This window comes from Bemisia tabaci, chromosome 5 (genome assembly GCF_918797505.1).
Source record: "Bemisia tabaci chromosome 5, PGI_BMITA_v3".
NCBI classification, from domain to species: Eukaryota; Metazoa; Arthropoda; class Insecta; order Hemiptera; family Aleyrodidae; genus Bemisia; species Bemisia tabaci.
Genome location: NC_092797.1, coordinates 18109819 through 18137483, shown reverse-complemented (window position 1 = coordinate 18137483; position 27665 = coordinate 18109819). Strand labels below are relative to the sequence as shown.

General features: G+C 40.6%; 1 protein-coding gene across 1 annotated transcript in view; it reads left to right on the top strand.

Annotated features, from left to right (window-relative positions):
• The window catches only part of LOC109029544 (uncharacterized), a 168894-nt gene that overhangs the window by 118125 nt on the left and 23104 nt on the right, over window positions 1-27665 (top strand). The window contains exons 2-3 of the mRNA XM_019040034.2: window positions 1000-1882; window positions 7303-7362. Of these exons, the coding sequence (XP_018895579.1) occupies window positions 1000-1882; window positions 7303-7362 (943 nt within the window). The remainder of the gene's footprint in view (window positions 1-999; window positions 1883-7302; window positions 7363-27665) is intronic.

The following is a 27665-nucleotide window of genomic DNA, read 5'->3' as shown; positions in this document are numbered from 1 at the left end:
TCAATGCTCTCAGCTTATCAACTATATCGGTGACGTCACGATAGGTTTTGTGACTTGTGCGGGTTAACTATTTCAACCGCACTGGCCTCGAGTCTTGTTGGCATGATTTGACGCGACTTTACAAATGAGGATTTTTCTATATGATGATATTTCTACGATTTTTGCTCTTTTTTGAGTCGAAATTAATCGAAATATAGAGGAAATACGGATGATCATACACAGTGGCTCTGACTGAAACACTCGATTCAAGAAAGACACTACTTGGAGAGGGAAAAACTGCAAACAACAAAAGTCTTTTATACTCAAAAAGTCTATAATCATTTAAGAATGTTTTTTGTTGCCGTGTTTATCTATCACAAAAAAACCAACGGACGCAATAAAACCAAAAGTTTTTCCTCCTTTTTTTTTGGAAATATGAACAATTGAAAATTTTACTGGTGGGTCGTCGAAAACTGACCCAAATTCGCCCATTTCAGCCTTACTTACGGGACGTGAAAAATGAGTTTTTTTTTTTTTTCATTTAAATTCAATTATGATTGTTACAACCACCCCCAAGAACCGTTTTTCTGCAATAGGTTTTTTCTTAATTTTTCCGGAGGTTAGGTCGTTTTCAAAAATCTAAAGTTTAATCTCGAAACTAACGAAATTAAAAGAAACACCTATTAGTTCCAAAAACAAAAAAGAAACGTACTGTTTCCGAAAGAAAAAAATAAATGTTGCTGTAGATTTTTGAGCGGTCAAAGTTGGTCACAATCTTAACTACGGCCTCTTAATTTTAATTTTACGATCGTTTTTACCAAATTAGATGTCAGGTAATTTCCCTCCCGCAGGAGCTTTTCAGTAGCTTCAGGTTATTATTGGTTTTCTCCTTCTCGTCAAAGGTTCCATCATAGTCATAATGACGTTGCATTAATTTTATCAGGATAAAATTGATAATAATTAATTCACACGTTTAAAATTAATTAATACGAATAATAATTTGGTTTCTCTCTGTTTCAGACTGGTGAGCTGGATGCATACCTGTGCAAGCAGGAGTTCGAGCGGCTACAGAAACTAGAGGAGGAATCAGCGAACTCGAGTAATGACTTCGATGTCAACAAACCCCGCAGAGAATCCGCCTCCCAGATCGACGAATTTTTCGACGCACCTTCCGCACACCGGAACCTTCATCAACTCAGTTACATCTCAACGCGGAACATGCATTCTTTAAACCCCGAAGACGACGTCTTTTTAAAGCCTCCCTTATGGGAGGACATCACCTCAAGCATACAAAAATTAGACCCGGTGAACGCGGACATGTTAGGCTCGTTAAGCATCAAAATGGAGCCAGCAGACGAGGTCACATGTAACAACAATAACAACAACCATAGTAACCATAATAACAATAACTCTAGTTTCTCGAATAGCTCGAGTAGTATAAAGGAAAGCAATAGGAGTAGTAGTAGCAATAGTAGTACGAATTCGAGTGCGAATTTCCCATCTCACGTAGAAATAACTAGTGCCAGTATTAAGTCAGAAAAGTTACCGATCCCAGATCAAACCCCGCCAACTTCCTCATCTCTATACTTGTTAGCGCCGCATCAGATAGGCTATCAACACCACCAAAGTAGTCACTATCACCACCACCCACAAACGAATTACAAGCTCTATTCGAGTGCCTTGCCCCGGATGGTCTACGCGCCTCCGCCCACGCCCCCCTCGTCGGACCCCGGATCTCCAAGTAGTAACCTACCCCGAAGAACGCCACCCCCGCCGTACCCGCTTCCCTCGTCGATCGTGCCCAGCGCCACCGTCGTCGCTACAGCTAGGACCACGCCAAAGTACAATAGGAGGAACAACCCCGAGTTGGAGAAAAGGCGCATTCACCACTGTGATTTCATTGGTATGCACTCATACAGTTAATTATTCAGTATTTTCCACATTTGAATGAGTGAGAATGAAAACACACCAACTCGGTAACTCAAAACTGCTCAATTTTCATTACAGAGAGTCAGTTTTTATAAAGCACTAGAAAAAAACAAATTGGATCTAGAGTCCAGACTCTTGAAAACATCGACAAGAAAAAGTACTCTTGATTCAATCAGAATCTAGCTTAAATCAAGAACCAAGCCTCTTAATTTAATCGGATTTCGTTTTGATTCAAGCAAAAATCCGATTGAATCCGGAGTATTTTTTCTTGTCAATGTTTTCAAGAGTCTGGACTCTAAATCCAATGTGTTTTTTTCTTCTAGTGAGGTAATTGAAGTTAACGCATCTGTTCCAACTTGGAACTTTAAAGTGTCCTTAAGTACTTGTTTTTCGGCTCCAAAAATATTTTTCTTGTACGAGCTTCTTCGCCCACTGTGCAGTTCTGCGTTACTTTCATTGAGTACTTGATTACTTTAATTTTTTCGAGTTGGTGTGTTTTCGTACTCACTGATTCATTTCCAGACAGCACCTGATTCTAGTATGTTGACGAAAACGCCATACAAACCACTCAGCCGTGCTAAGGAAGAACGCCGTGTGAGCTTTCAGACGTTACCAGGTTCCCTTCGATTAAAACAGAATTCACTGGGGAAATTTTGAATATTTTTCCCCAAAATTTTCAGACAATTTTGTGCTCAATTTAATATGAAATATTTGAAAATTTCAAAGAAAAATGTGCAAGAATGTTGTCAAAAATGCATGTTTTATTAAGAAAAATATGGCAACTCTTGAATGTTCATATGGCGTTCTTCCACTGGAGTGCGAACTTTCTAGAGTACAAGGACGTACACGCACATACATACATACAGGAGACGTTTTTTGAAATATGACAATTTTATAGCAGAAAAACCAAAATAATTTGCTTTTAGGTAATTTTTAGATAAAAGTTAAGAAGCACGATTTTTGCAACACTATAACTGCATTGGTTTCTGCTGGATTCTACACAACTGACTGATCGAAAGAGAGGATGTTGCGCAGGTGGACGCTCGCTGGGAGGAAGGTACTTTTTTGCAGTTACAGAGAGAAAGACGCAGAAAGTCCACAATACCCCTAAAATTAAGTTTTAAAAAATTATTTTAAAAAAAAACCGACGTGGGCTCCTCTCGATCCAAATAATTCATACGGCGAGACTTAACGGGTCCGGAGGAGAAAAAATGTTTTTCACTCGTCTTTTTTCACTAACATGGCATTTCCCCGCGGGTGTGCGCAATTATCTTACACGTGAATTAAAGCGGTGCGCTGATATACCTCTGACATCCCCGCGATCATGGATCATGTGTCTCGTTAATAACAACGCACGTCGCGTCGCACTCCGGCCATAACTTTTTCCTTGATGAGGAAATCCTAGCTCGCGGCGCCGCAGCGCTATCTAGCAGCCGCATGAAGATGCACGTTAGAGCACAACTCCGCCCAAGGTTGCCATGTGATGAAATGCGGATGGATTGTTCGGGTTTAAACGTGGGAGGATTCTGCACTTTTCGGCACTATGTGGCAGTAACGACTGCGCCAAGGGTACTTAGGAGACGACGGGAAACGTCACCAGCAAAGAGCGTAATAATATTAAATTATCATGACCGCGGCAAACACCTGGAGTGACCGACATCGACGGGCAAAGGCTTTCGAGTAGGGAACAGCGTCAGGAGCGCATAAAAGCCGGGAAGTGTCGTGAGCCTTCAATTTGCGATTTGGTTCCTTAGGCCTTGTCTCCACGGGCCTTTTCACGAGATTTGTCCCAGAGAAAAATCCCACTCACGAAGTTGGAAAATATTGAGTTAATCAATATTTTTCCTAGTATCAAGTGTGGTCTTTTTACTCCTAGGACCCACTGAGAGAGGAAGAAGTGTGAACAAATTGTGCGATATTTTGTTGAATACTCCATTGTTCATGTTTGTTTAGTTAAAATAATGTGTCTAATTTATTGTCAATTAAGTGCAATTATTATTTTAATCCTGGTTAAATACACGACTTTATCTAATTTATCTTCCCGCGCAAACTAGTCGCAGGACCGTATGAGCCCCGTCCCGTGGAGACGGTAACTGGGAAAAATCCCAGAAGTTTCATTCCTGCGATTCGAACTTGGGACAAATCCCATGAAAACGTCCCGTGAAGACAAGGCCTTAAGCGTGTCATAGGGTCGTGCTTTGACGGTTGCATCGTCGTAGTCCGCGTAGGAGGGACTTTTTCCCGAAAAACTCAAAATTCCTCGTCCCCCAGACAAAAGAACGTGTCTCTCTTTCAAGGTTGCGAAATTGACGCAAAGAATGCAATTTTTTACAAGACTCTATCGACGCAATCTTCGTCCGAAATATTGCGATCCCTGCGAGTAATTCTGAGGAATTTTCAGTCAGAGATGCCCCCCAGTTTCCCAATGAAACTTTAATTCGTGAGTTGGAATTTTGCAGCTTTGAAATGGAGGTTTGTTCCATCTTCTGGAAAACTACGGTCTTACAATGAGTCGCACTAAAACTAGTACCATTCTCCCGCTTGCCTGAGCAAAACTCATTGCGTATTATCATTGCAATTTTCACTGATTTTACAGTGATTAAGGTTATAATCAACGAGAATTTAGGACAGAAACTGCTGTATAATTTTTGGTGTAAATAAGTAATTGTGTCTCCATAGATTTTGCAACCGTGGAGCGGAGTTACGATCCTTCGCCTGGAAAACCACTAAATACGGCAACATGCCCTAAGATCTTTTTTTCCACGGACGGTCATAGACGAATAGACGTATTTCTGCCAAACGGAACGATGTGCATTATGACGTGAGCCCTGTTATGCATATATTTTTATGGATCTCGGGGCTCGTGTCTTAATGCAAATAAATCCGTTTGGCAGAGATACGTCCAAATACGAAAGGTTTGTCAAAATTTGATCAAAAGACGGAGAGTTGATGTAAAGAAAATGATCAGAAACGGAGACCGCCTAAGTAATGAAAAATTGCTAATTTCAATCACTCTCACCAATCGAGCACGCATAATTTCCCTATCATTAGGGTACTTAAGATGCATTAAATTCAATAAACACATGTCTGGAAATTAATTCTCACCACAATCGACTTCGTTCGTGTCCGGTAAATTATTCCTAGATCATTTTAAACATGCAGCCCATTATAATTTCCTGCATAATATATCTGCTGCGACTAAAAGTCAAGGTTTATAGTCGTATTGTTACGGAAAATTAAAATGATCTATCCACGCACCGCTGTTGGTGATAAGAGAATTCATAATCCGCGGAGGATAAAAAGGTCAGAGATTGTAAAGCTTGGTGCCGTGCCCATGCGCAGTGCCCACGAGGAAACGGTCCCGAATGATAGCGATCTAGAGCTAACAATAGATCAACCGTAACAACTCTGTTTTCTCATACCTTGTCATTCATTCAATATCAGAGCTGCGAAATTGCCCGCGGGAGAGTGGGGTTGCACGCTAATCTGCTTCAGCATGATGAGGTAAGATCGCGATTGAGAGCCCTTGATCCTGATGAGAGAACTGAAAATAACCAGCGGGCCGATTATTGAAATCCATAGACGACAAAGAAGACAAGAGGGGTTCGGAGGGATCCTTTTGGTGGAAGCGGGTGGTTCCGATGGACGAAGGAGTAGGTAATAGACTAACTATAACGGCAACCCACGAGAAAATTAGTACATTAGGCCTTGTCTCCACGGGACGTTATCCTGGGATTTGTCCCACGTTCGAATCGCAGGAATGAAACTTCCGGGATATTTCCCAGTTAGCGTCTCCACGGGACGAGGCTCATGCGGTCCGGCGACAAGTTTGCGCGGGAAGGAAAAGTTAGTAAAAATCGAGTGTTTAACCGAGATTAAAATAATAATTGAACACAATTCACAATTAGACACATCATTTTAACCGAACAAACACGAACAGTGGAGGAACTAACTAAATATCGTACATACGATAGTTCGCTTTCACTTCTTCTTCCTCTCTCAGTTGGTCCTAGGGGTACAAGTACAAAGGACAAGGACAGGAGGGATGGCAAAATTTTCCTTGGGGTGGGGCAAAACTTCAAAAATCTCAAAAAATCCCCTGAAGCTCATCAAAATTTGTCTTAAGTAAATAGAAAGATCAACCTATTCAAATTATTCAGTAGGGGAAGGGGCATTGCTTCCTTTGCCATTCTTAAATTGTGTCCTTGAATAGACCTAAGAATCGAGATGATCTTCAATATAGTATTTTGAGATCAACAGCCAAATCAGTAATTTATTTATTTATTTTTATCTTTTTTTATTTTTATTTTTTTTTAATATTTCAAATAGTCCATTAGGGATAATCCTTGCGCTTTAGTCCCGTCGCTCCTCTCCGTCCCTACAACCAGCCCCAGTCAACCATTATTATGCTGTTGTATAGGGGAAAGTTTCGATGAAAATCAATAAAATATCAGGTTGGTGCTTGTTACGAAAGTTTTTGGTCTTCATTACTGAATTATTGGGTAGCCGCGAAGGAACTGCCGTCTCAACGATAACCAAATATAGCTTGAATCAATCATTACACAGGTGGACTCAGTTCCGTTTTTTCAAGTCCGTCTTTAACGTTCAATTCAAATGCCATTTATCAAGTGCGTAATAAAAAAAAGAACACCTGGTTTAATATATGTACTAAATTAAACAAACGTCCATTTAGAACAAATTTAGGGAGAAGAGGCATTTGTTAAACTCAAATCTGATAACTTACTTCGCAAGACTAATATGTAGAGCCAGATCACTCGTCTAATCAATCACCTTTAGTGATAAACAACATTCCATAAAGGAAGACCCGTTCTTCTTCCTCTTTTTTTTTTGGTTCAAGTTTGCACACAAATGTGTATTTGATGATTTTAGTCGAGAAAGATATGGTTGAAGTTCATTCATTAATTGGATGAGCTCAGTTTTTTGGTTCGCGGGCCACAGGAGACGAATGCCGTGGGGCACATTGATGCCGGATTGAAGCTCAATTTTTGTTTTTAGTGCTCCATTCTATTGCCAATCCAATTATTGCATTCAAAACATGTGCAACACCTCCTCAGCGACGGTGACTTTATTTAGAGTAGATTTGTATTTTCCATCGGGAAATGGATATGCTTTGCTAATGTACATGATAATTGAAAACATACTGATCATATGTGTTGGAGAAAATCTATCTTTTTTTATTGCTCTCAATTTTTTAACGATTTAAGTAATTTTTTTCTCGTTCCACGCGTAGAAAGACTAATTTCTCTTTGCAATTTAAATGCAGAGCTTGATCACCATTTACTCCAATAATTCACCTCTCTTCGAAACCATCAAGCGTCTGTCGTATAGGATCATTGCAAATTTAAACGATAACTTGTTATTTTTTGTTTACAGGATGCAGTAAAGTCTATACCAAAAGTTCTCATCTGAAGGCACACCAACGAATACATACAGGTAATAGTAATTCCCTTGGATGTCTCTTTTAATTTGTTAAAAATCCTACGTATAATGAAAATAATATTTTATCAACAAGTTTCGTAATTCCATCAGATCGTATCAAAAAATCAATTATTACTGAGGGTAAGTTTAATTGTACAACTATGAAATAAGTAAATAAATAGGCATGCCATTTCGTTATTTTAATCGTGCCTACTATCGGCATCATTTAATTCTCTCCTCCATTACAAGGAGCGTTCTTGGTGACTTAAACGCGCGACATAGAAAAAAAGAGAAAACTGCTGAAGGTAGGCAAAAGGGATTGTCTATAAGATTCATTTCCAAGAATCTGTCTGGCAATTGATCAGTGTTGTCACTTCAATTTGCAACTCTTACGAGAAAAAATTCTCAATTTTTAAATGTTATTCTTTTCATTTATTACCTTCATTTTCTGGGTGGAAAATCGGAGTTTATCCTGCCGGAATACTAATGCACTGAAGGATGATTAAAAAGATATAGTATATACTTTCTTGCAGACGCACTTTACTGAGTTTGATCATGTTGCTTCCAAGCTCATCTCTTTTTCCTCTATTTTGAAGCGCCCGCTATTCTCTTGTTCCAAAGATCCCTGTTTGTGAAATTCATCCGAAAGATCCATTTCTTAAGCGGAAAGTGAGACTTGAGAGATGATTGATCAAAAACTTTCGGCATTTGAAATCAAATTTCCTCGAGTTATCTCCAAAATTTTGGCAATTTGTGGCTCTAACCTCGCGGCCTAAAATTCCAGGTTCGAATTTTAGTAGTGCGGAGGACAAGATATTCCTTTATTTCGTTATACCTCTCACCGGCTTGTACATTTCTTTTCTCGGATTCTTTATCATCGCTAGTTTTGGTTTTTTTTACTTTGCCTATCAAACCTAAAATTCCAAAAAAAACCCAACTTCCAGGGTCTTATATAATTTGAGGTTTAAACCTCATGAGTCCAAAAAAGAGATACATATCAATGAATCAGTTTTAACTAAGTTTTTTTGTTTTGTTTTATCGTTCCAGATTTGTATAACTCTTTCGTAATTTTTTCAGCAAAATTAAGTAAAATTTGTAAAATCTAGGATCAATATTGCCGTGCAAAGTTGAATCAAGCTTCGGAAACATTAAGAAGGAAAACCTAGACCCGATAAGCGCTAGCCGCATTTACGACAAACGTCATGAAACGGTTTACACCAACTTTCAGTCACACCACAATGGCTTCTAAAATACACCACCGAGCATGTGGAATTGTATGGTGCCGAGGTATTGCGGTCCGAAGAGTAGAGTGCCATCGGTTTGAGACTTTGTTTGGACATAAAGCTATGCGAGGAGGCCATCAGGCCATGTTGCTTCGATGGTAAAGCAAATATTGGTCAAAAAAGAACATTTATTTAGGCCCGAACGTGTAGCGCGCATCCAATAGCTTTGTTCTTTCAATTAACTATATGATTAATGACGATTCCCCGATCCCGCTTCGTATTCCGAGGTCCGAGTGTTTGCTCTTTTCTCTGTGGTATTTGCTTTATTGCCTTGCTAATTGATTGAACTTCGCGGCGAGGATTCTTGAAGCTTCGACAGCGCGCCGCTGAGATGCGCTGGTCCAGTGTCAAAAGCAGCTAGATTTCAGTGAAAAAGCACGGCATTTCATCGTGAGAGGTCTAAGTCTTAAATGGGCTTAAAGAACTGGCGGATACTGGACTGTTTCATAACAATTCAACTCGATAACAACCTCTTTACAATTAAGATGCTTCCTTTATTGGGGTGGTATACTGCCGTGCTAAGGAAGAACGCCGTATGAGCCTTTACATATTGCCATATTTCCTACGTTAAAAAACGAATTTTCTGGGAGAATTGCGAATTTTTTTTCTTCAAAATTTTCGGATAATTTGGTTCGCAATTTAATCAAAAATAATATCTGAAAATTTCAACAAAAAATATGCATAGCTTTCTTCCAAAATAATTTTTTATCCGGAGAAATTTGGCAACTCTGTAATGTTTGCATGGCGTTCTTCCTTAACATGGCAGTATAGGTGTCGGATTCATATTCCATAGTCGTTCTTCAAATAGGCTGTATTCCTCAGGATGGCTGCATATTACAGAGGCTGTAGCACAGCACCATTGTAAAAACAAAATTTCCGAACGTCGGGTAAAATTCAGCATTAAAACCTTGGAAGTAGACCCCACCAAGATATTACAATAATTTGAAAAATAGGCAAAAGAGTACTGCAAGTAAACAAGAGAATATACTGTGCCCATGCACCCCAGAATTTAATCCATGATACATATTCGTTCACAATGAGATATCGAGATACCATAGACAACCGCAGCTGATTGGCAGTGACAACTGCGTAAGACAATCTCATGGTGCAATAAAATTGATTCGTTAAGACGAACAACTAGTCAGTTTCAGAGTAAAGTTTGAACTTTGACCGCAAAAACAATAGGGTACAGTTTAATGGCGGATCTACTTCGGCCTGGTCGTGATTGACCGAAAACTGAAAACCTGATGGAGTTTGAGATAAGAGCGGTTGTACAGAACGTCTTGGAATAGCTGCAGGTTAGAATAAACCTTAACAGCGGGTTAATTGTTTCTTTAAAAAGTCTTATAGGATCGAAACTGTCTGCGAACGGACGGGATTTTCATTTCTTTTACGAATACTTCAAAATGACGATTAATTGGATTTGTACAGGAAGCGCTTCTTTGCCATGCAGTGATAGCGATTCTAAGATCGCGTCACTTTACTTCGTTTTTCCAGGAGCTTTCTTATTTAGCTCTGAATTATTTTCGTCCATAAAATTCCTGAATTTTCCCATTCTTTCAAAAACTTCGATTTTATTTCCGAATTTGGAATGAAATTAAGGGCAATTGAGTTGAACACGATAGCAGTAACATCAGAACCGATCAAATTTAAAATTTTGAATAGATTCTTTAGGTTTGTTTGCCGTTTTTTCAACGAAGGAATAATTATTTTAGCATTCAAGGCGATTCGTTTCTCCTCGCCCTCATACAGCGGATTTAACCCGTGACCGTTTCGTTGCCAAAATATTTTCTGATAGAAATTCAGAGAAAACTCGGGCAAAGGATGCGTAGGTAGTGAAAATGGATTATTTATTTTTTCAACACCTTTCAAAAGTAAAATTTACGGGAGAGGAATATCAACTAAGTCAATAAGCGAACAGTATATAAAAATGTCGTAACTCAGCTCATATATTCAGAAAATACAAGAACAGCAATCAAAAGTCGGATTGCGTTTTTTATTTAAAATCAAAAACGTTGAAATTGGAAACGTGCGTGGTTTCATAAATAACGTCCCGCGGAAATTACAGCACAATAATTTTTAGAGTCATAAATTAAACCCCCGACTCTCTCGGTGCTGGTGAATCAGCTACTTCTAGGCGCAAGCCGCGAGACGAGCCTTTCGGAAAAGTTTAATAAATCAATCATGAGTTTCGCGGTGAATTTAACGCGAATGGCGACTGGTTTCCGCCTGTTGGACAATGATGTTGGACTGGGGTCTTACTATACATTTGCTTATACGAATGGCAGAAATGAAATGTCATTATTCATGCGGAGACGTAGGGAATCCCTTACGTACGAGCCGCGATAGACTCTGACTCGAATCTCTCAACTTAAACGATGATTTGACTCGATTAATAGCACCATGGTGGAATAGTTGGAAAGAATACAAAATTTATCATAAGGCACATATCCATCGATCCTCAGCACCAATAAATAAAGAGCACTGGGGGAAAAAAAAGAAAAAAAAAACAAAAAAAAACATTGGATCTAGAGTCCAGACTCTTAAAAACATCTACAAGAAAAAATACTCTAGATTCAATCAGATTTAAGCTTTAATCAAGAATCAAGCCTCTTAATTTGAGCGAATTTCCTTTTGATTGAAGCTTAAATCTGATTGAATCAAGAGTCCTTTTTTTTGTCAATGTTTTCAAGAGTCTGGACTCTAGATCCAATGTGTTTTTTTTCCAGTGTATAGGGCATATATCCATCGATCCTCAGCACCATAATAAATAAAGAGAAACAGTTGAATAAATAATGGAATCCCTGGAAAATTCAGTTAAAATTTTCGTACGTGACGTGGTATCGAATGTTGATTTCTCGTTCATTTTCTCGCGAGAAATCATGTGTCTCTAATCTTACAAGATCCAAGGAAAGCGGTTAATACATCATTTTACACGACAAAAGAGCTGATATCAAAAAGTTCAAAGTTAAGTCTTTTTTTGGCAAAGTTGTCTGCTCAGATATCTCGCATTGTTTCCCGTAAACTAAATTATGAGTCCTAACCCATGGAACTTTTTCTTGACCCAGAATTTCTTCTCCTTCCGTCAATTGAGGTGTTTGGAGGATTAGGCGCATAATTGCAGTTTTTGAAAAAATTAGGATAATAATGATTTCAAGTAAAACTAGTCTTTATGCATGTTCAGCGAAAAATTCGCTCCCATATTCCAATTTCTAAGCCAAAAAAAGTCTGTTTGAACTATCTTTCCGCCATATGGATCCATGTAATTCCGAATCATCGAACATTTTTTTCTCGAAATAGCGAAAACTGTGCTTGAATACCTCGTCCTTCAAGCCCCTCACTTCAGGAGACTGCTTAGGTTTATGGACTAACACTGGAAATGATGATCAGACTAAGGGACCAATCAGAGTTGGTTCTGCATTTACGAAACTACACTCTCAAACGAAGAGTGTAGAGACAGCTCTGAGGAGACCGAATGAGGCAGTCATGCTTTTAGCGCGTTGGCAGTATTCAAATCGTCGGTGCAGGCGTTAGATGCGTATCAAATAGCTGGGCCTGTGCGATGTCACGATGAATTGCATTTAATTTAGTCGGAGTGGAGGGAGAGTATCCTCTCGTTTACCGCCTGGAGGTAGATCGAAGAAAGCATCGATGTATCGCATATCGCACAAGTGCACAAATAGACCGCGCCTGCCATATTCCAACTCGCGACTCTTAACATTCTTTCGGCGTAGAGACCGTTTGCCCATTCTATTCGGAATTTATAGTTGCTAAGCGGTCTCAAGCTCACCGAAACATATGCAAAACGGAATTATTTACATAATTAGCGTTTAAACGGCATATTCGATACACAGTATGAAACACATTAAATGGCTTTTACACGGGCTTTTACTTTGGATGGAGCCTTAAAAGTAAGGGACGGTGTTAAATGCCACGTTTTATTGTCACATGCCTTCCATCCAGCTTTAGTTTACCCTAATGCGCACTTTCGTGTCTCATAGATCACACACATTATTGTTGCTAGCATGCTAAAGAAAAGTAGATGCTTTTCAAGAGGGTTCACTTGCAGGAAGAAAATCATATTTTTGTTTTAATTTTGCCAAGCTTTGACGAACTTTGGAAAATAGTAGATGTTTAATAGTGTTAAAAAAAATCAATTGAACACTGATTTCGACAGAAAATTAATCTCTAATTTTCCTCCGATTCCTCATTTCCTGATACGCTCATCTAAGAGCACGTCAGCAGGCTGACAATTGAAATTGATAGACAAAGCGGCAGACAAAGAGGACATGGAGAACTTGGAGCGATCCTAATGGTTGCAACGGGTAGTTGTCGTAGACTATGTGGGAAAATGATAGACTAACCGTAAGATCTCTCGCGGGTTGCCGATACTTAGTCTATTATGTACCTCAATTTTCCATTGCAACCACCAGCTTCCACCAATAGGATCGCTTCATTTTCAGTGTGTCGTCTTTGTCTATCACTTTGTCCATGAATCTCAATAATCAGCCCGCAGATAATTCTGATGAAGCAACTAGAATTTATCAAAATCGGATTTCGGCCCCAAAGAAAACGGACAGATAGTACCTTTCGAGAGAAACATGATGCAATGGGCAACAACCTAGTTGGATACTTGCCATTTCGATGAATTTTATGAATACGTCGACTTAAATATATTGCTGAATAGTGGCGTATAAAAGTTTTATTAGCAACAACATTTTGATGGCACACCATGCCAGTGGTGCCTGTGAATAACGCCACACGCAGTTGAGTAGACCTGAATGGTTTCGAAAACGAAGTAAATGGTTCTCCATCAAAATGTCGTTGCAATTAGTAAAACATGGGCGGTACTCAGCAAGAGGGAAACAGCTTTCTTGAAGAGAAAGAGGTCTGTCAGTCGGAAATTGTCGGCAAAATTTCGCATCGATTTCTGTACAAAACATTTGAAGTATCAAAAATTTTTTTATATGGTTAATAAATATTTTTCCGTTTTCTCAAAGGCAAGAAAAGTCAGTTCAGCTAAGAAATATTTCGGTTCTTATGAGGAAAATCTCGCGTTGTAAGATTAAACTTGCGATTCGTGCGATCGAAATTCTTTTATGTGTTCGGTTTTGTTGAAGAGTTAGATCGGAAGATACGAACGCGCAGTCCTACAAAATAAAATTCCGCTTTGTCAAACCGATTAGTACAATCGATACAAAACACCTTAAGTTCAGATCATACTATCAAATTTTTTATTTCAGTGCAGTGCGCTTCGTCAGTTGTCTCTTTCTCTTCTTTACAAAAGGAATAAAAATATCCCACAACGCAACCAAGTGATAAGTTTGTTCCTTTATGACCGGAGAACTCAGCCAATCAATTGACGAGTAGATTTATTCTTCCTTACTCCCCTTTCGCTAAAAACCACCAATTACGTATGTGTCTCTGTTAGACATTAAAGAAAGGCGCAGCAGTCGTAAAATGCATCAAAATGACAAATTCCAAGTTAAGCTACGACCTCCGTATTTCCTCAAAGGGAGTGTTCATCAACTACGTGACGCAATTTTTCGGTATTTTTGACCCCCCCCCCCCCCCTTGTATCGCTTTTTTGATGTAGGTCTCTATCCTCTAACACTTAAAAATAAAGTGGCAAAATGCTCTGCTAGACTCTAACCTCTAACACGTAAAAATAAAGTGGCAAAATGCTCTGCTAGACCCTCTCTTCCCTAGAGCCTGACGTAACTTGTAAGCGGCCCCAACAGGGCAATTTTTCTGTTTTCAAATTTCGCGCCAAAACCCAATTTTGACGATTCCAAATGTATCAATTACCTTCAGGTGTTCCAGAAAGAATTTACCTATGTTCCATTTGCCTCGATCGCTGATTAGCCCGCCACCACTTCCTATCTCCTCGGTTTTGTAGAATCCTGCGGCCCGATTATTGAAATTGATAGACAAAGATATAGACAAAGGAGACATAGAGAGTATGAAGCGATCATATTGGTTAAAATGGGTGGTTCCTATTGATTAAGAAAGAAAATTATGGACTAACTATCTGGTCCCTCATGAGTTGCCGTTGTTTAGTCTATTACCTACCTTCTCTGTCCATTGCTACCATCCGCTTTCACCGATAGGATCCCTCCAAAGTCCTTCTTTGTCTCTAGCATTGTCTATCAATTTCAATAATCGGCCCGCTGGCAGGAGCTAGGACCCTCTATTAGAGTATTCTCATCCCCGCCCGTTACTTTCTGTAGTATCGACCTTAAAACAAATCAGATGTCCGGTTAAAATAAACATCAATGTACCATTGACGGGAAATATGATAGCATTGAAGCGGCTGGTTTGGGTCGAACCGGAGGGGGGGGGGGGGCTTGGTTGTGGCGTGGTACTGGCTGGCGTGGCGCAGTGCCGCTCAGCGTGATTCGGGAGGGGCGACCGGGGAGCACAGCTGGAATCTGCGTCCTGTGCTGTACTCCTGCAATTCAGGAGCTGAAGTCGAGTTGTGGGGTACGTTGCCAAACTATACTGATTAGTATATTGTAACGTACATGGTGATAACCGCAGGAACAAATGAAGAGGATTTCTAGGGGTTCAGAAGAGTTCTGATCAGATGGAAAAGTCCGAAAATTTGATTTTGTTACATTAGGACATTTCATCAAGGGTATGAGAGGAATTGAGAGCTGACAAATCCGTCGCCCGACTAACAAAAGGGCGTAACTAAACTTAGAGATGAGCCCGGGGAATCATTGACTTTTATGGACGACAGAGTTCGTTGCAGAGTGAAGTTGCGCCCTTATGCCAGGAGAGCGGCGAATGTGGTCTACGGTGGACCTGCAGCACTTCAGAGAACGACGCTTTGATCAATCGATCAATCAGTCGTTGATTTCGGGCTGGAGGGAATTTTTCCGGGATTTTCGAGCACCAAATCACGCTAGTGTACGTCTGAGATTGTCACACCAAAACCAAGTAACGTTTTGGAATAGCTTTAAGAGTACGCCCCGAGAGAAATTCTCAAATCAAAAGGACAAACAAAACAAGTTGCGATCCTCACGTGGATTGTACCTTGAAAGCTATTTCAAAAAACTTCCTAGTCAAATTTTGTGCACAAATACCAGGCATACTATAGCGTGGTGCGATCCTCGGAAATTTTCAAAAAATGTTCTACAATCCAGGAATTATCAAATGCTCGATCGACGATTGAATCATCAGTGGTGCAAAGCAGTGGCGAGGCGTGAATGATCGATTATCGATATGTCCCTATTGAAGCTATGGTAAAGAATATATTATTAAGGTGTTTGCTGCGAACATTCCTGTTTATCGATCCTTTTCCATAGGTTTAAATGGTAGATCAATCGATACATCGTAAAGCACGCCACGCCACTGGTGCAAAATCTTCTAGACCACGCGACCTGCGGGGCGATTATTGAAATGATATCGACTGTATGTCAGCGCTTTGTCGTGTCGCGCCATCGACTAAGCAATGGCTTAGTCGATGGCGCGACACGACAAAGCGCTGACATACAGTCGATATCATTTCAATAATCGCCCCGCAGGTGGGTCACGATTGCTCACGTGTGAAAATGGAAAGGATCCGAACACGGGGTTCTCTAATGGGGATGCCGGCGAAATTTTTCTTTTTACGTAAATTGCGGTAAAAATCGCGTATTTTTTGCAAAATCGCAGCGATTTATCATAACAGAGCCGTAGAATATTATTATTATTTTTTTTTTTTTTAAATTTCTAAGGAGAGAGAGGTCTTCAAAATGGGAAGGCGAAGAACTTTCTGGATCCTTGGAATCGTTCTCCAAAAGGCTAAAGACCCATCTTTATGGGATATCTCTAAGGCTAGGACCTATTTAAAGAACGAATACGGCTCTTAATTTCCCGACGGCCCCTGAATTTCCCAACGGGTTAATCCGACATCGTTGAGCGATGGTAGCGTGTGGACTCGGCGTCCGCCAGTCGGCGCCGCGCGGGGCTGCTCTGCCGTGCTAAGGAAGAAGACCGTATGAGCTTTCAGACGCTGCCAAATCTCCTTCGGCAAATCACGAATGTTCGGGAAAATTTGTAAATATTTTCCGCCCGATTTTTTACAGAATTTTTCTCGTAATTTGATGTTGAGTGTCTGTAAAATTTCAAGGAAAAATATTCACAACGTTCTTCAAAAATAAATGTTTTAGAGGAGGCAATTTGGCAACGTTCGAATGCTCATGCGTTTTTTCTTAAGACGGCAGTGCTCCCCGCCGCACACGACCGACTACTTCATCTTGGGCGCGCGGCCGCAGCCGTAGCAGCGTCCGAGCAGCCGACCTCTGTTGATTTATCGACTCGCCCGACCATTAACGTCCGGCTACAATTTGTAAAGTAGAACTGTTTTATTATTTTACAATGGCTTTTCAATGGAAAAATCACCGGCTCATAATTACGTTGAAAGAACGAGACCGAGTATACCCGGTGTTTGCCTTTGCACTTGTCCGGGGAAAGTCGAGCTGGGTGGCTCCGCAACACCCGCTCAATCCAGTATGATGGATTTTACTTTGTATCCGTGCCAGCAGTAGTTTCCTCCTATTTGGCTTTTAATTGTAACTCGTATTTACCTCCCCCTTTTTTCCCTCCTCCGTTTCCCGAACCCCTTCAAATCGTCAATAACAGAACTGCGGGGTAGAGACGTAGCTAGCCGACACACACTGGAGCGAGTCAATGGGAGAAGTCGGACAAAATCTGGAAACTTCGAAAGCCTGTATTTTCGAAAATACGAGACAATAAAGTTCAAGAGTGGTCTTAATGAATTTTTCGTGAAATTTCCTTGCAGAAACGCCCCTCGAAATTGAATTTGCGACTATTTAAACATCAACATTTAAAATTTCAGCCGAAAAATTCATGTCCGACCTCTTCTATTAGGTCGATCCACCAGTGGCGTGGCGTGAATTGCGGTATATCGATTGTTATGCCATTAAACCTAGGGAAAAGGATCGATAAACCGGGTGTTCGCAGCGAACACCTTAATAATATAGATTCTTTACCATAGGTTTAAATGGCATAACAATCGATTTATCGCAATTCACGCCACGCCACTGGTGGATCAACTGTGCGACAGCACGTAGACACGGAATTGAACCGAACTTTTTCCACCTCTAATTTGCCTTAGAGTCCCTTTATACTCGAAAAACATATAGATTTTAACTCGAGAAATTTTGTAGGGATTTTCTTCGATAATCTCAAAGTGCCCTCAAAAGACTGATGCAAAAATGAAAGAGCCTTACTTTCAGGGGGGCTTCTGGCTTTCAACAGAGGGAAAGGGGGAAAAAAGATAGAAATTCTAAACTGCGTAAAACATGTTTTCTTCAGGGTAGAGGATGCCGTGGGCCAAATTTAAGTCACTGATTACTGTTTTTCATCGAAAAATGGACCTTAAAACTTTCAGAAAATTGATGTCTGTCATAACAGAATAAAAGATTCTGCTTTGAGTTTATGGCGAAAAGAAGTTTCATCTACCAAATAACAATTGAATTTGTTTTAAATCACAAGAGAGCGCAATTGCCTTTCTACTCAACTTCATTTATTGCTGAACGCACTAGAGCTCCACAACGGCTTTTTCGGAAACAAAATTTTTGAAATTCAAACTTTTCAGCTTGAAGTACATTTCTTGCGCCAGATTGTTAGCAATCTCTCTTGCAATGGTATCGTGACTAATTTTTCAATGTTAATGATACTTGGGTCCCCTTTTCCGTGGGACGCAATCAATGAAGCAGATTAATGATCTTAACGGTTAGTACGAGAAGAGTAAGATTATATCTGAACCGGAAAGAGATTCGAAATAGCGCGAATACAATTCGCTTTTGCAGGTGAAGGGCTTGAATGGAAACTCAGAGTATGTACGCAGAGGATATTCTGTGGTCATATCAGCGTCGACAACGGCCCAAAGTTTACCGGGCACTGGTCTCGGCCATCGAAGAAAGAGGTGGAGTGGTGCAATGAGAAAGAGCAAGTTTATTTATTAACTGGTTGAAGTAATCAGTTTTCCTGTAACTGACAGCACTCATTATACCGCGCCTCGGATAATGACCGCAAATTGATAAGCATCTGCCATTGGCTCCTAAACAAATGATCAGAACAACTAATCGTTCCCTGCTCACAGTTGCAACTTATTGTTGACCTAACAGCTTTCGTTGTTTTGGCTACACCAGCATTGCGTGAATGCGTGCGAAATTAGGAGATTTTCTGCCCGTATTCTACCCTCCACCGACTCAAAAAAAAAAAAAAAAAAAAAAAAAAAAAAAAAAAAAAAAAACGAAGTTGGGCACCTCATTACTACCTACTGAGGAGAATGACCCATACAGGCATTGAGACGTACATCAGCTTTTCGTATAATACTTATTTCCTACCACTGAAAACATGGTTAAAAACATATTTTAAATTAAAAGAAAATTCTATTTGGTGATGGAGAGTAATGTTAATGGGTAAAGAAAATTGTTTCCTATTTGAAGAAATTTTTTGTTTGAAATGAAGTTTTTTTATCTTTTCGTTGTTTTTCATTCAAAGAATTATATGTATTGTAATCATCGACGCTAAATTTAACTCTCTTTAAATTTAAAAAAAAAAAAAAAAAAAAAAAAAACGGAAAAATTCCGAAAATATGTCCTTCACTTTAAACATTTTGTTGAAACAAAAATTTTTCATCCCAAATTGTTTTGTTTAAATTAAAGAGAATTTAGTTTCAGTTTAATTTTTTTTAAATAATTTTTCTGAGTGCAGATATGTACAGACAGCTAATCATTCAGTTAGCTAAATTCAAATTTTTAAATTCCACTGGTAAATTAGTATTTGAACTTATTCATGCTAGAAGGAACTATCTGAATAGGCTCATTGTGTTTCATAGTTCCTTTCGATTAAATGCATGTGTGCATAGATAGTTTTAGCATAGACACATCCATTTGATAAGTCTGTCGAAATATCAGTAACAACGAGTAAACTCAAATAATCAAGTCTATTTCATCAAGATAATACGATAATTGCACTACGCGTCGAGCCGTGCCATGTGTTAAACTTAAGGATTGGCCTCAAAAAATAAAAGAAATGAGCCAAAGGCACTGGCAGAAAAACACCACATAACAAAGAGATCGAAAACAGGCTAGGGGGTGCTCTCATTTGGTGCCCAATCGAGCCCGTTGAAAGGCCGGAACGAACTCATTTTTCACGTTTGTCACGATTATAGACTCTGTCCTCCCGACTGATTGTCCGGCCAGTCAATGAATCAGGAGTCAAGCACCAGACGTCTGGCGGGCTAGGACAATGCAAACGTTTCAGGACTCCGTCGGAAGGAGTCTATATTTTTCCAATCGCGAATGATTCTCAAAAAAGAGAAAAAGAAAAAAAAAACATGCAAGAGACTCCTATTCTACCCGTCACCATTCACGAATAGAATCGTTACTTCAAAGGCGTCTTGATGCTTGATGGTCCGTCCATCGTCCGGAAGTCTGCTCTCCAGGGGCTCCTTCATTGAGCGCCTTGATGCCAGATCGTGATAAAAAGAGCATTTCATTCAATCCCTCATATGCCACGTACGGAATAATGAGGCAAAGGCCACCGAGTGTGGCAATGGAGTGTGGACCTCCCGCAAAACTCCTCGAGGATCCCCCGGTATGTAAACTTGAGAGCGCTGGAGGATACTATATCATTCGGTGCTCCATGTATAATCCATCCACGTATATACTTCAGTGGCTCTTATGCGCCAACAATAAATAGCCCCGTGTCATTGACAAAATGAATTGTCAAAATTTTATGATAACACGATTCTATGAAAATACAGACAGTGTGAGCTATACGGTGGCTTTCGTAGTCGAGGTTGTCACATTTCTTTAAATATTACTTCGACGGCTGACAGGTGTCATTTTTGGGGCCGTTCAAGTATTACGTAAGGCACTTGGGAGGGGGGGGGGAGGTCTGAGCTTGCCTCACGTAGCCTTACGAAGGGGGGGGGGGTCAAGCCTAGTCTTACGTAAGCTTTCCGCTATGTAAAAAACAACCCGAAAAGTCCCCAATTTCCGTTTTATGTACCTAATTGGTAAACACCCTGACAATTAAATTTCAATTATTTGCATCTTTTTTGCCTATTTACATCAAAATACCTTAACAAAAGCCTTGAATTTATTCCAGCTTTTTTACCAGGCATTCTCCGTCGTGATTCAAAGGGGGGGGGGAGGGGGTCAGAGATTTCTTACGGGTGCGTTACAGGGGGGATGGGGAGTCAAAAAGTTGGCAAAAATGACTGACGTAATACTTGAACGGCCCCTTAGAACACTCTTCTATTGCACTCTACATGCTCATTACTTTTATGTTCGTCATTTCAACCATACTATATCTAAAAAGAATAATTATTTGCTCTCATAAGATATTTTCACCTCTTGATTTTTTCTTATTTTGGAATTAACCGTAAATAATATCTCAGTCCCTCCAAGGCATTTTATTTATGAAAATGAATTCTACACATCGTCGCCCGGCTGACATAAGGGCGTTACCACACAGCGCGATGAGCCTTGAAAATGCTTGAACCGTATGGACGATGGGGTCCAACGCGAAGTGTAGTTACGCCGTTATGTCGCCGTCATGACGACATATAGTGGTCACTTCGTCGAAATTCAGACTATTCTGACTATTATTTTCCTTGAGACAAGGTTCATAGGGCCCGCGAAAGAAGGCTGCAGGGTCTCTCCATGTCAGATTTCGTCAGGTGAGGAACAGACGCCCTCGGTAACACTAGCCTTATTGGGGTGAACAAAATATGAGCTCATGGACTACAATGATGAGCAAACAAGAGGAGGTCAAGAGCATCAAGGTGTTATAGGCCTGGACGCTATGATCTCATTATATCGAGCAGTGAAGTAAGAACCCTGTTCAGTTACTGCCGCGCGTGGAAGTCGGTGTTTTGTTCTTACGATCTTGAGGCCGAAATCAATATCCTGTGCCGATGAAAAATTGATTCAGAAACGTCAAAGGAGCGACAGAACTGAATCGATCGGGTTGATTGATTGGATTTCGGTGCGACAAGGTTAAGTCGCGTTAATCAGGGCTAAAATTGGGAGGGGGTGAATGTGAATCAAACCGAGAGTCTCTGTCTTTTAATAATGCATCTCGAATTTTATGTCCCTAACTTCCACCTAATTAGCCTATCGTATCCACTCTTAATTTACCGGACATCTCATTGTGTGTTGTCAAGTTGGTCTTCAAAAAAAAAAAAAAAAAACAAGTTCTCGAAACGATTTTCTGCTAGCTTTCAGCGTTGAGTTTCAACTCACAATTCTTGAGGTGTTTTCTGTGGATTTCAAGCTTTACTGATTTTGAAGTTTCGAGCACATTTTTCAGACAACGGGAGATTTTTTAGTTTCTTTTTTTGTAGTTGAAGTAAAAAATATTAAGTCATCAATATCAAGTATAATCAACATCACAACTGTATCTCTTAGGATATCGATTTTTTTTGTTCAATTATTTTTTTCAAAACTCATTCATGCAGTAAATTTCTTTAAAAGAGAGGGCTACTCATTTAGTGAGCGATAAAATTGTCGAAACATTCTTTATAGCGCGGGAGATCAGTTGGGAAGCCGCATGCCTTGATAGTTGATATCATCTTAAGATTTGTTGGATACAACTATTCTAACGTCTGAGTCGCGATGGAGTATAACCGCCTAATTGAAGGCGTTTTCGTCATCATATTTTTTAAGAGTGTCGCCTTCCTAGAACTCTCACTTTCCGCTCGTATGCTTAAGATAAATAAGCGTTTCCCGATAAATAAAAACGTATCTTTGAAGTACCAAGCTTCCTGTGTCGAAGTTAGGCTAGATCGTATGGTGAGCCATGAGCCAGGTCAGCCAGGTGAGCCTCAAAGGCTAGCTGGCAAGCCGACACACGGGAAAATCAATCATTCCACCACGGATGATCCTCATTTCACGTCCAGACAACGAAGATTTCATCTGTTTTATCTTCGTTTGAGTAGAAAAACATGTTTGGCATGAAGAAGTGAAGAGCCAAGTCAAGTCCCGTATACATGGGGTTTCTTCGAATTTGATCGATGTCAGCAGTTTTGTTTTGCCACTGTCCTACCCGGTCTTAACCCCATCCTCATGCACATCTCTGCCACTGTCTGTTTCTCGCCAGCCAGACCGACGTCTAATTACAAGCTTCATCAACGCTCAACACTTTTTTCTCGCTGTTGCCACATTATTTAAGTCAAAGTTTATTTTTTGGTACACATACGGCATAATCGCGGTGGGGACTTCCCTGTAGCCGAAATATATTCATGATATTCATAAATGAGTAATTACACAGAAAAATCTTGTGCTAAACACAGGCATAGCCATATATTTTTCTGGGGAGTCTGAATGAAACTATTTTCCTCTTCAGTAGCTACGCACGGATATCATGAGTGAAATTCAGCATTTTCGGGGGGAGATTCTCCCACTAGCTCAGTCCTCTCATTCCATGTCCGTCAAAGGTTCCAGGATTCGGAACTTTTTTGTTCCTATTTCTCCCACTCCATAACCGTCCAAAGTTGTGGGATTCTTTTTAGATTTTTTCACAAGTTCCGGAAATTTCCGGAAAATGCAGAAGATCTTGAACATTTCGGGAATTTCAGAAGTTTCTGGAAAAATTCAGGAAAATCTCAAAAGTTCTGAAATTAGGTACTAGTTCCGGGAAATGGGAGCACTGCCTTAGCTGCGGACCCCTTCTCACGCTTATGTCCACACCATCTTCTTTCTATACTATAAGCTCCAAGACCTCCTAATTTTGCGAAACTGGTAACGCTTAGTTCCAGCGTTCTACCGGGCCGATTTTCATGATTTTTGCGGCTATCGACGGGCAATTGCCTCTAGATAAGCCAACTTTTTTCAGATTTTCAAAATATGGCCCAAGTTTTTTTATATTACGTGGTAAAGTTGCGAATTCTCCCATTTAAACAATGTAAATTTATACTTTTTGTCATAGTTCGTTTGAGCGTTCTACCGGGCCGATTTCCATGATTTTTGCGTAAATCGACAGGTAATAGGCCCTAGATGAGCCCGCTGCAATCAGATTTTGGGAAAAGGATCCAGGTTTTTTTAAAATCACGTTATAAAAGTGAGTGAGTTTACAGAATGCTCCGGTACTGCTACCGCTATGCGCGGGAGGATGCGCAATGGTCGAGGAGGTTGCGCAGTAGCTGGGTAGCCTGCGCATCAGCTCTACACTTATCTACACAAGATTCGCACCTGCGACTTCATGTCGAGCGTTGGCCGAGTCGTCTAAGACGTCAAATGCGTCCGCTTTGATTAGATCGCAGAGTGAGTTTGATCCCCGACTCATGAAATCTTAATTATTACCTGACTATCATTGTTCATTGTTTTACTGCAATATTTCATCAAGCAGTCATTCCAAAACGCGTCCTTTTAATTTTAAAGTAATTTTAAGTAAAGTTTAAAATTAAAGTATACCTCATATCGTATTTTTTTAGGGGAAAAATAAAACTAACACTAATAGGAGGGTAAAAATAGGGCCGCGAAGCGGCCCATTGATGGCGCGGAGCGCCTTCAGGGGGTTGGGCCGCGTAGCGGCCAGGGGCGTAGCCCCCTAGTTTTGTATAGGGTTCTTCCGCGAATAATTAATCGCAAAAATCGTGTAAAAATGTATGTGTCGATTTTTTTCCTCCTCTTTCTCGTATTTCCCGACGCGAGTTTTTATCGGTGAAGCTCGCATCTTCGAATCCGACAACCCCTCGTCTGGGGCACCCTGCTTATCCGCTGGGTGGAAGCTGCTACTGTCCGATCCTTCTCCTCCCTCCTCCGCCACCTCCCATGAGAGATGTTGCCCATACTCATTGCCTCTCGTTGCGGCTGGCTTTGAGGAGCTCAATTTAATCCCGAGCGACAGGAAACAAGTCCGTGCTTGGCTCTTGTCCCTAGTCAATAATCGACGAGCAAGCTCGTGGCCTCGGGACTCTATGCGGTAACGATTGAGGTGCTCGAGTTTTTCCTCCGTTTCACGGCAACATTTAAAAGATGAAATATTCTGTATCGGTTATTTTTTACGGAAGAATGAAATCAATGCCTACATTTTTAGGAAAGTAATGTAAGAAAATCAACTAATTTCGTATGGTCATGTTCAGAGAATGGCAGGAGACAGGTTGACGAAGAAGGTCCTTGATTGGGTACCTCCTGGGAGAATGCGCAGAGGGTGCCCAATGAGAGGTTGGAGGGAGGGGATTGAAGCAGGAATGTTAAGGTGCTTAATTCCCCAAGATTTGTGGTTCGACAAAGAGCAGTGGAGGTTAGGAGTCGTAGAGCGCGAGGGAGTGCTATAAAGCGACCTATATGTCCTATGTGACCAGTGACCTATATGTGAGAAAATGATTTTTCTTACATATGTAGCAGGCAAAAGAATTTTTACAAAAAATTAAGGAATCTCTCCTTGCCCGCTATGCGGCCCCAGCTCGGGGAGCTATCTCGTGCCCCGTAAAAAAAATCCGGGCCAAACTTTTGGAACTTAAAGATAGTGGGCTTATTGAGGGATCCCACACTCAATAACCGAAAAATTATAGAGACTGACCACGTAAACCTATAGATGTTGCTACATATATAAAAAAAAAAGAAATACAATGGAAAATTGAGAGTAAGCTAGTGAAAAATTAAAGTTTACTTAAAGTGTGCTGTAGACTAACTTAATTAGGAGAAGATGTAATCGCTTTAACTACGGAGAGCAACTTTGGAATAACCTGATAATATTAATGTCCCCGGCTATTTAAGCCATCAGAAAAGTAAATTCTCTCGCGATCGTACGGTGTTGAACGAAATAAAGCCATCCAAATTTGAAGCATAATCCTAGAGCTTCGTCTAGGACATCCGACAGAGGGCACAAACCGGAGTCAAAATAGCCTCGAATTACTGTGCCGAGTCGAAACCAGCCTCGGATTCGGAGCCAGTTTCACGGCGAGCCGAGGGGACAATTGGGTCGATCCCGATCGAGTGATAAGCGTCCGTGGAGTGTGTTTCCAAATTTCAGGAATGCCGGGAGAAGGGGGACAGACGGCGGGAGCGACGATAAAAAATGGTCGAGGCAACCTCGTATACCACTACACGAGATCCCATCGGGAGACGCTCGTTCATTCAGCGTTCACGGCAGCGTAGTGACCAAATCGGTTGACACGAAGGGTAAAACAAAACCAAGTTCATTGAGAACTGGGAAGTTCATTCATGCCAGGTGCGAAGGACGGGGGCGGGGGGTCACGGGAGGCTCCCTCCCGGGGGGGGGGGGGGGCAGGTCGACTCTTTACGATGCGTCGGGATCTGTGGCGTCACGCTCCAACACCGGTCCCTAGCCATCGCGGCATCTTTCCAGGTCCCCTCTCTCCCTTCCCCGAGTCCTCCGTCGACCATCTTATGATACCTCAACAGATCATACAAACCGCTGCCTTTGGCTCATCTACATTTTAGCCGTCCTGGAACTGACCCAATCTTTATCATCTTTTTATCGATCGAGCTTCTTCAGGTCTCTGCTCATACGTCGGTTTCGATCTTCAAAAAGATCGTCACTGTACATAATGCATCTCCCTAACGCACTCAACGATGTCATAAAAAGTCGTAAGTAGTTCATTAGCCGGACGCCAGGGTGGCAAAAGCACGAAAGTAGCACATCATAGTTGTTTTTAACATCCTTTCCTTGCCAATGTCTACCTTGTCGACATAAAAAAATTTGCGATGAGACTGTGAACGAGGAAGGAACTGAAGCACTGAGACGGCTTGTTTATGAATTCTGTTTTAAAACTTTTACCTAGAAAACGACAAACATAAGGGGAAGTTCAGAACACAACTGTTAAGTATGATAGTGGCGGTCGGAAATTATCACGTGGAAAAAAGCACGGAAAGCAAAATGGAAGAAGGTCGTAACTTTGACATCTTGAATTTGATCAATACTCAGTGTAAATAGTTAGGCACGTTTGAAAGTTGATTTTAAACTATTCGCAACCTGTAGCGCATATTAGGTACTTGTTTTATGTAAAATTTGAAATGATCATATGAAGCATGCACCGTGCGAGGCTTTATATATTTGAACACATTTTACAATGGGGATACTATTTCATGGCTCATAATAGTGACAGCATACATATACTAGTAATTTCCATACTCAGATACGAACGAACCAGAAATAGTGGTTCCACACTACAACACATGGTCCATGTGCATGCTCCGCTGGTATTGCGCCTTATTTTTGCCACTGATATCTTAGGTATTCTACAATATTCACAAAATTATACCCAGAATAATTACAAGATCATATCAACTTGTATTTCGCAGTTACTTTGATGCGTATCTAACTCTATCATTAATTTCGTGTATGATATGAAAATTCGAGATTTATATCATCCAAATTTTGGACGTTGGATTTGGAGGGGGAGGGGGTTAAACGATAGTAATCCTACTTGAATAGAGTCGTAAATTACGATTAAAGCTGTTGAGCCCCATTCGATCTGACTTGCATTTGTTCCCGTAATTTAATCCTATTTTTTTCTTGATCCGATCCGATCCAATTTTCCTCTTGCGCCTCTACTTATTCTTCTCCTCTCTTTCCTTTTTTCTATTCTTCCTTGTCCTCTTCAGGCCTAAATACACGATCAGCCTGAGCTCAAGTTTAGCGTCAGTTTGGCATTTGCTCAAAAATCGAATCTCTTAAATTTGATCGTTTCAACTAACATTTGTAGTGGAATAGATAAAAGGTGAGAAGACGAGTGGAAATCATCTAATTCGGAACGTTGATTGATGGTCAGGATTTGGCTGAATCCTGACGTTCACCAAGCAACAAACTCATCAAACTGACGCCAAACTTAAGCTCAAACTGATTGTGGATTTAGGCCTTTCCATATTTTCTTCTGTTTTCATTTGCGCGGGAGAATCTGAAGCAACTAGGATTTTAGTGGTCATCTGTTGCTCTTCTTAGGTGTTAAAGGAATCACGAAGGCAAGAAATATGTGAAAAATAAGTATCTCTGCCGTCACTGTTAAAACTGGCATCCATGGCACCAAGATCAAGTACATAG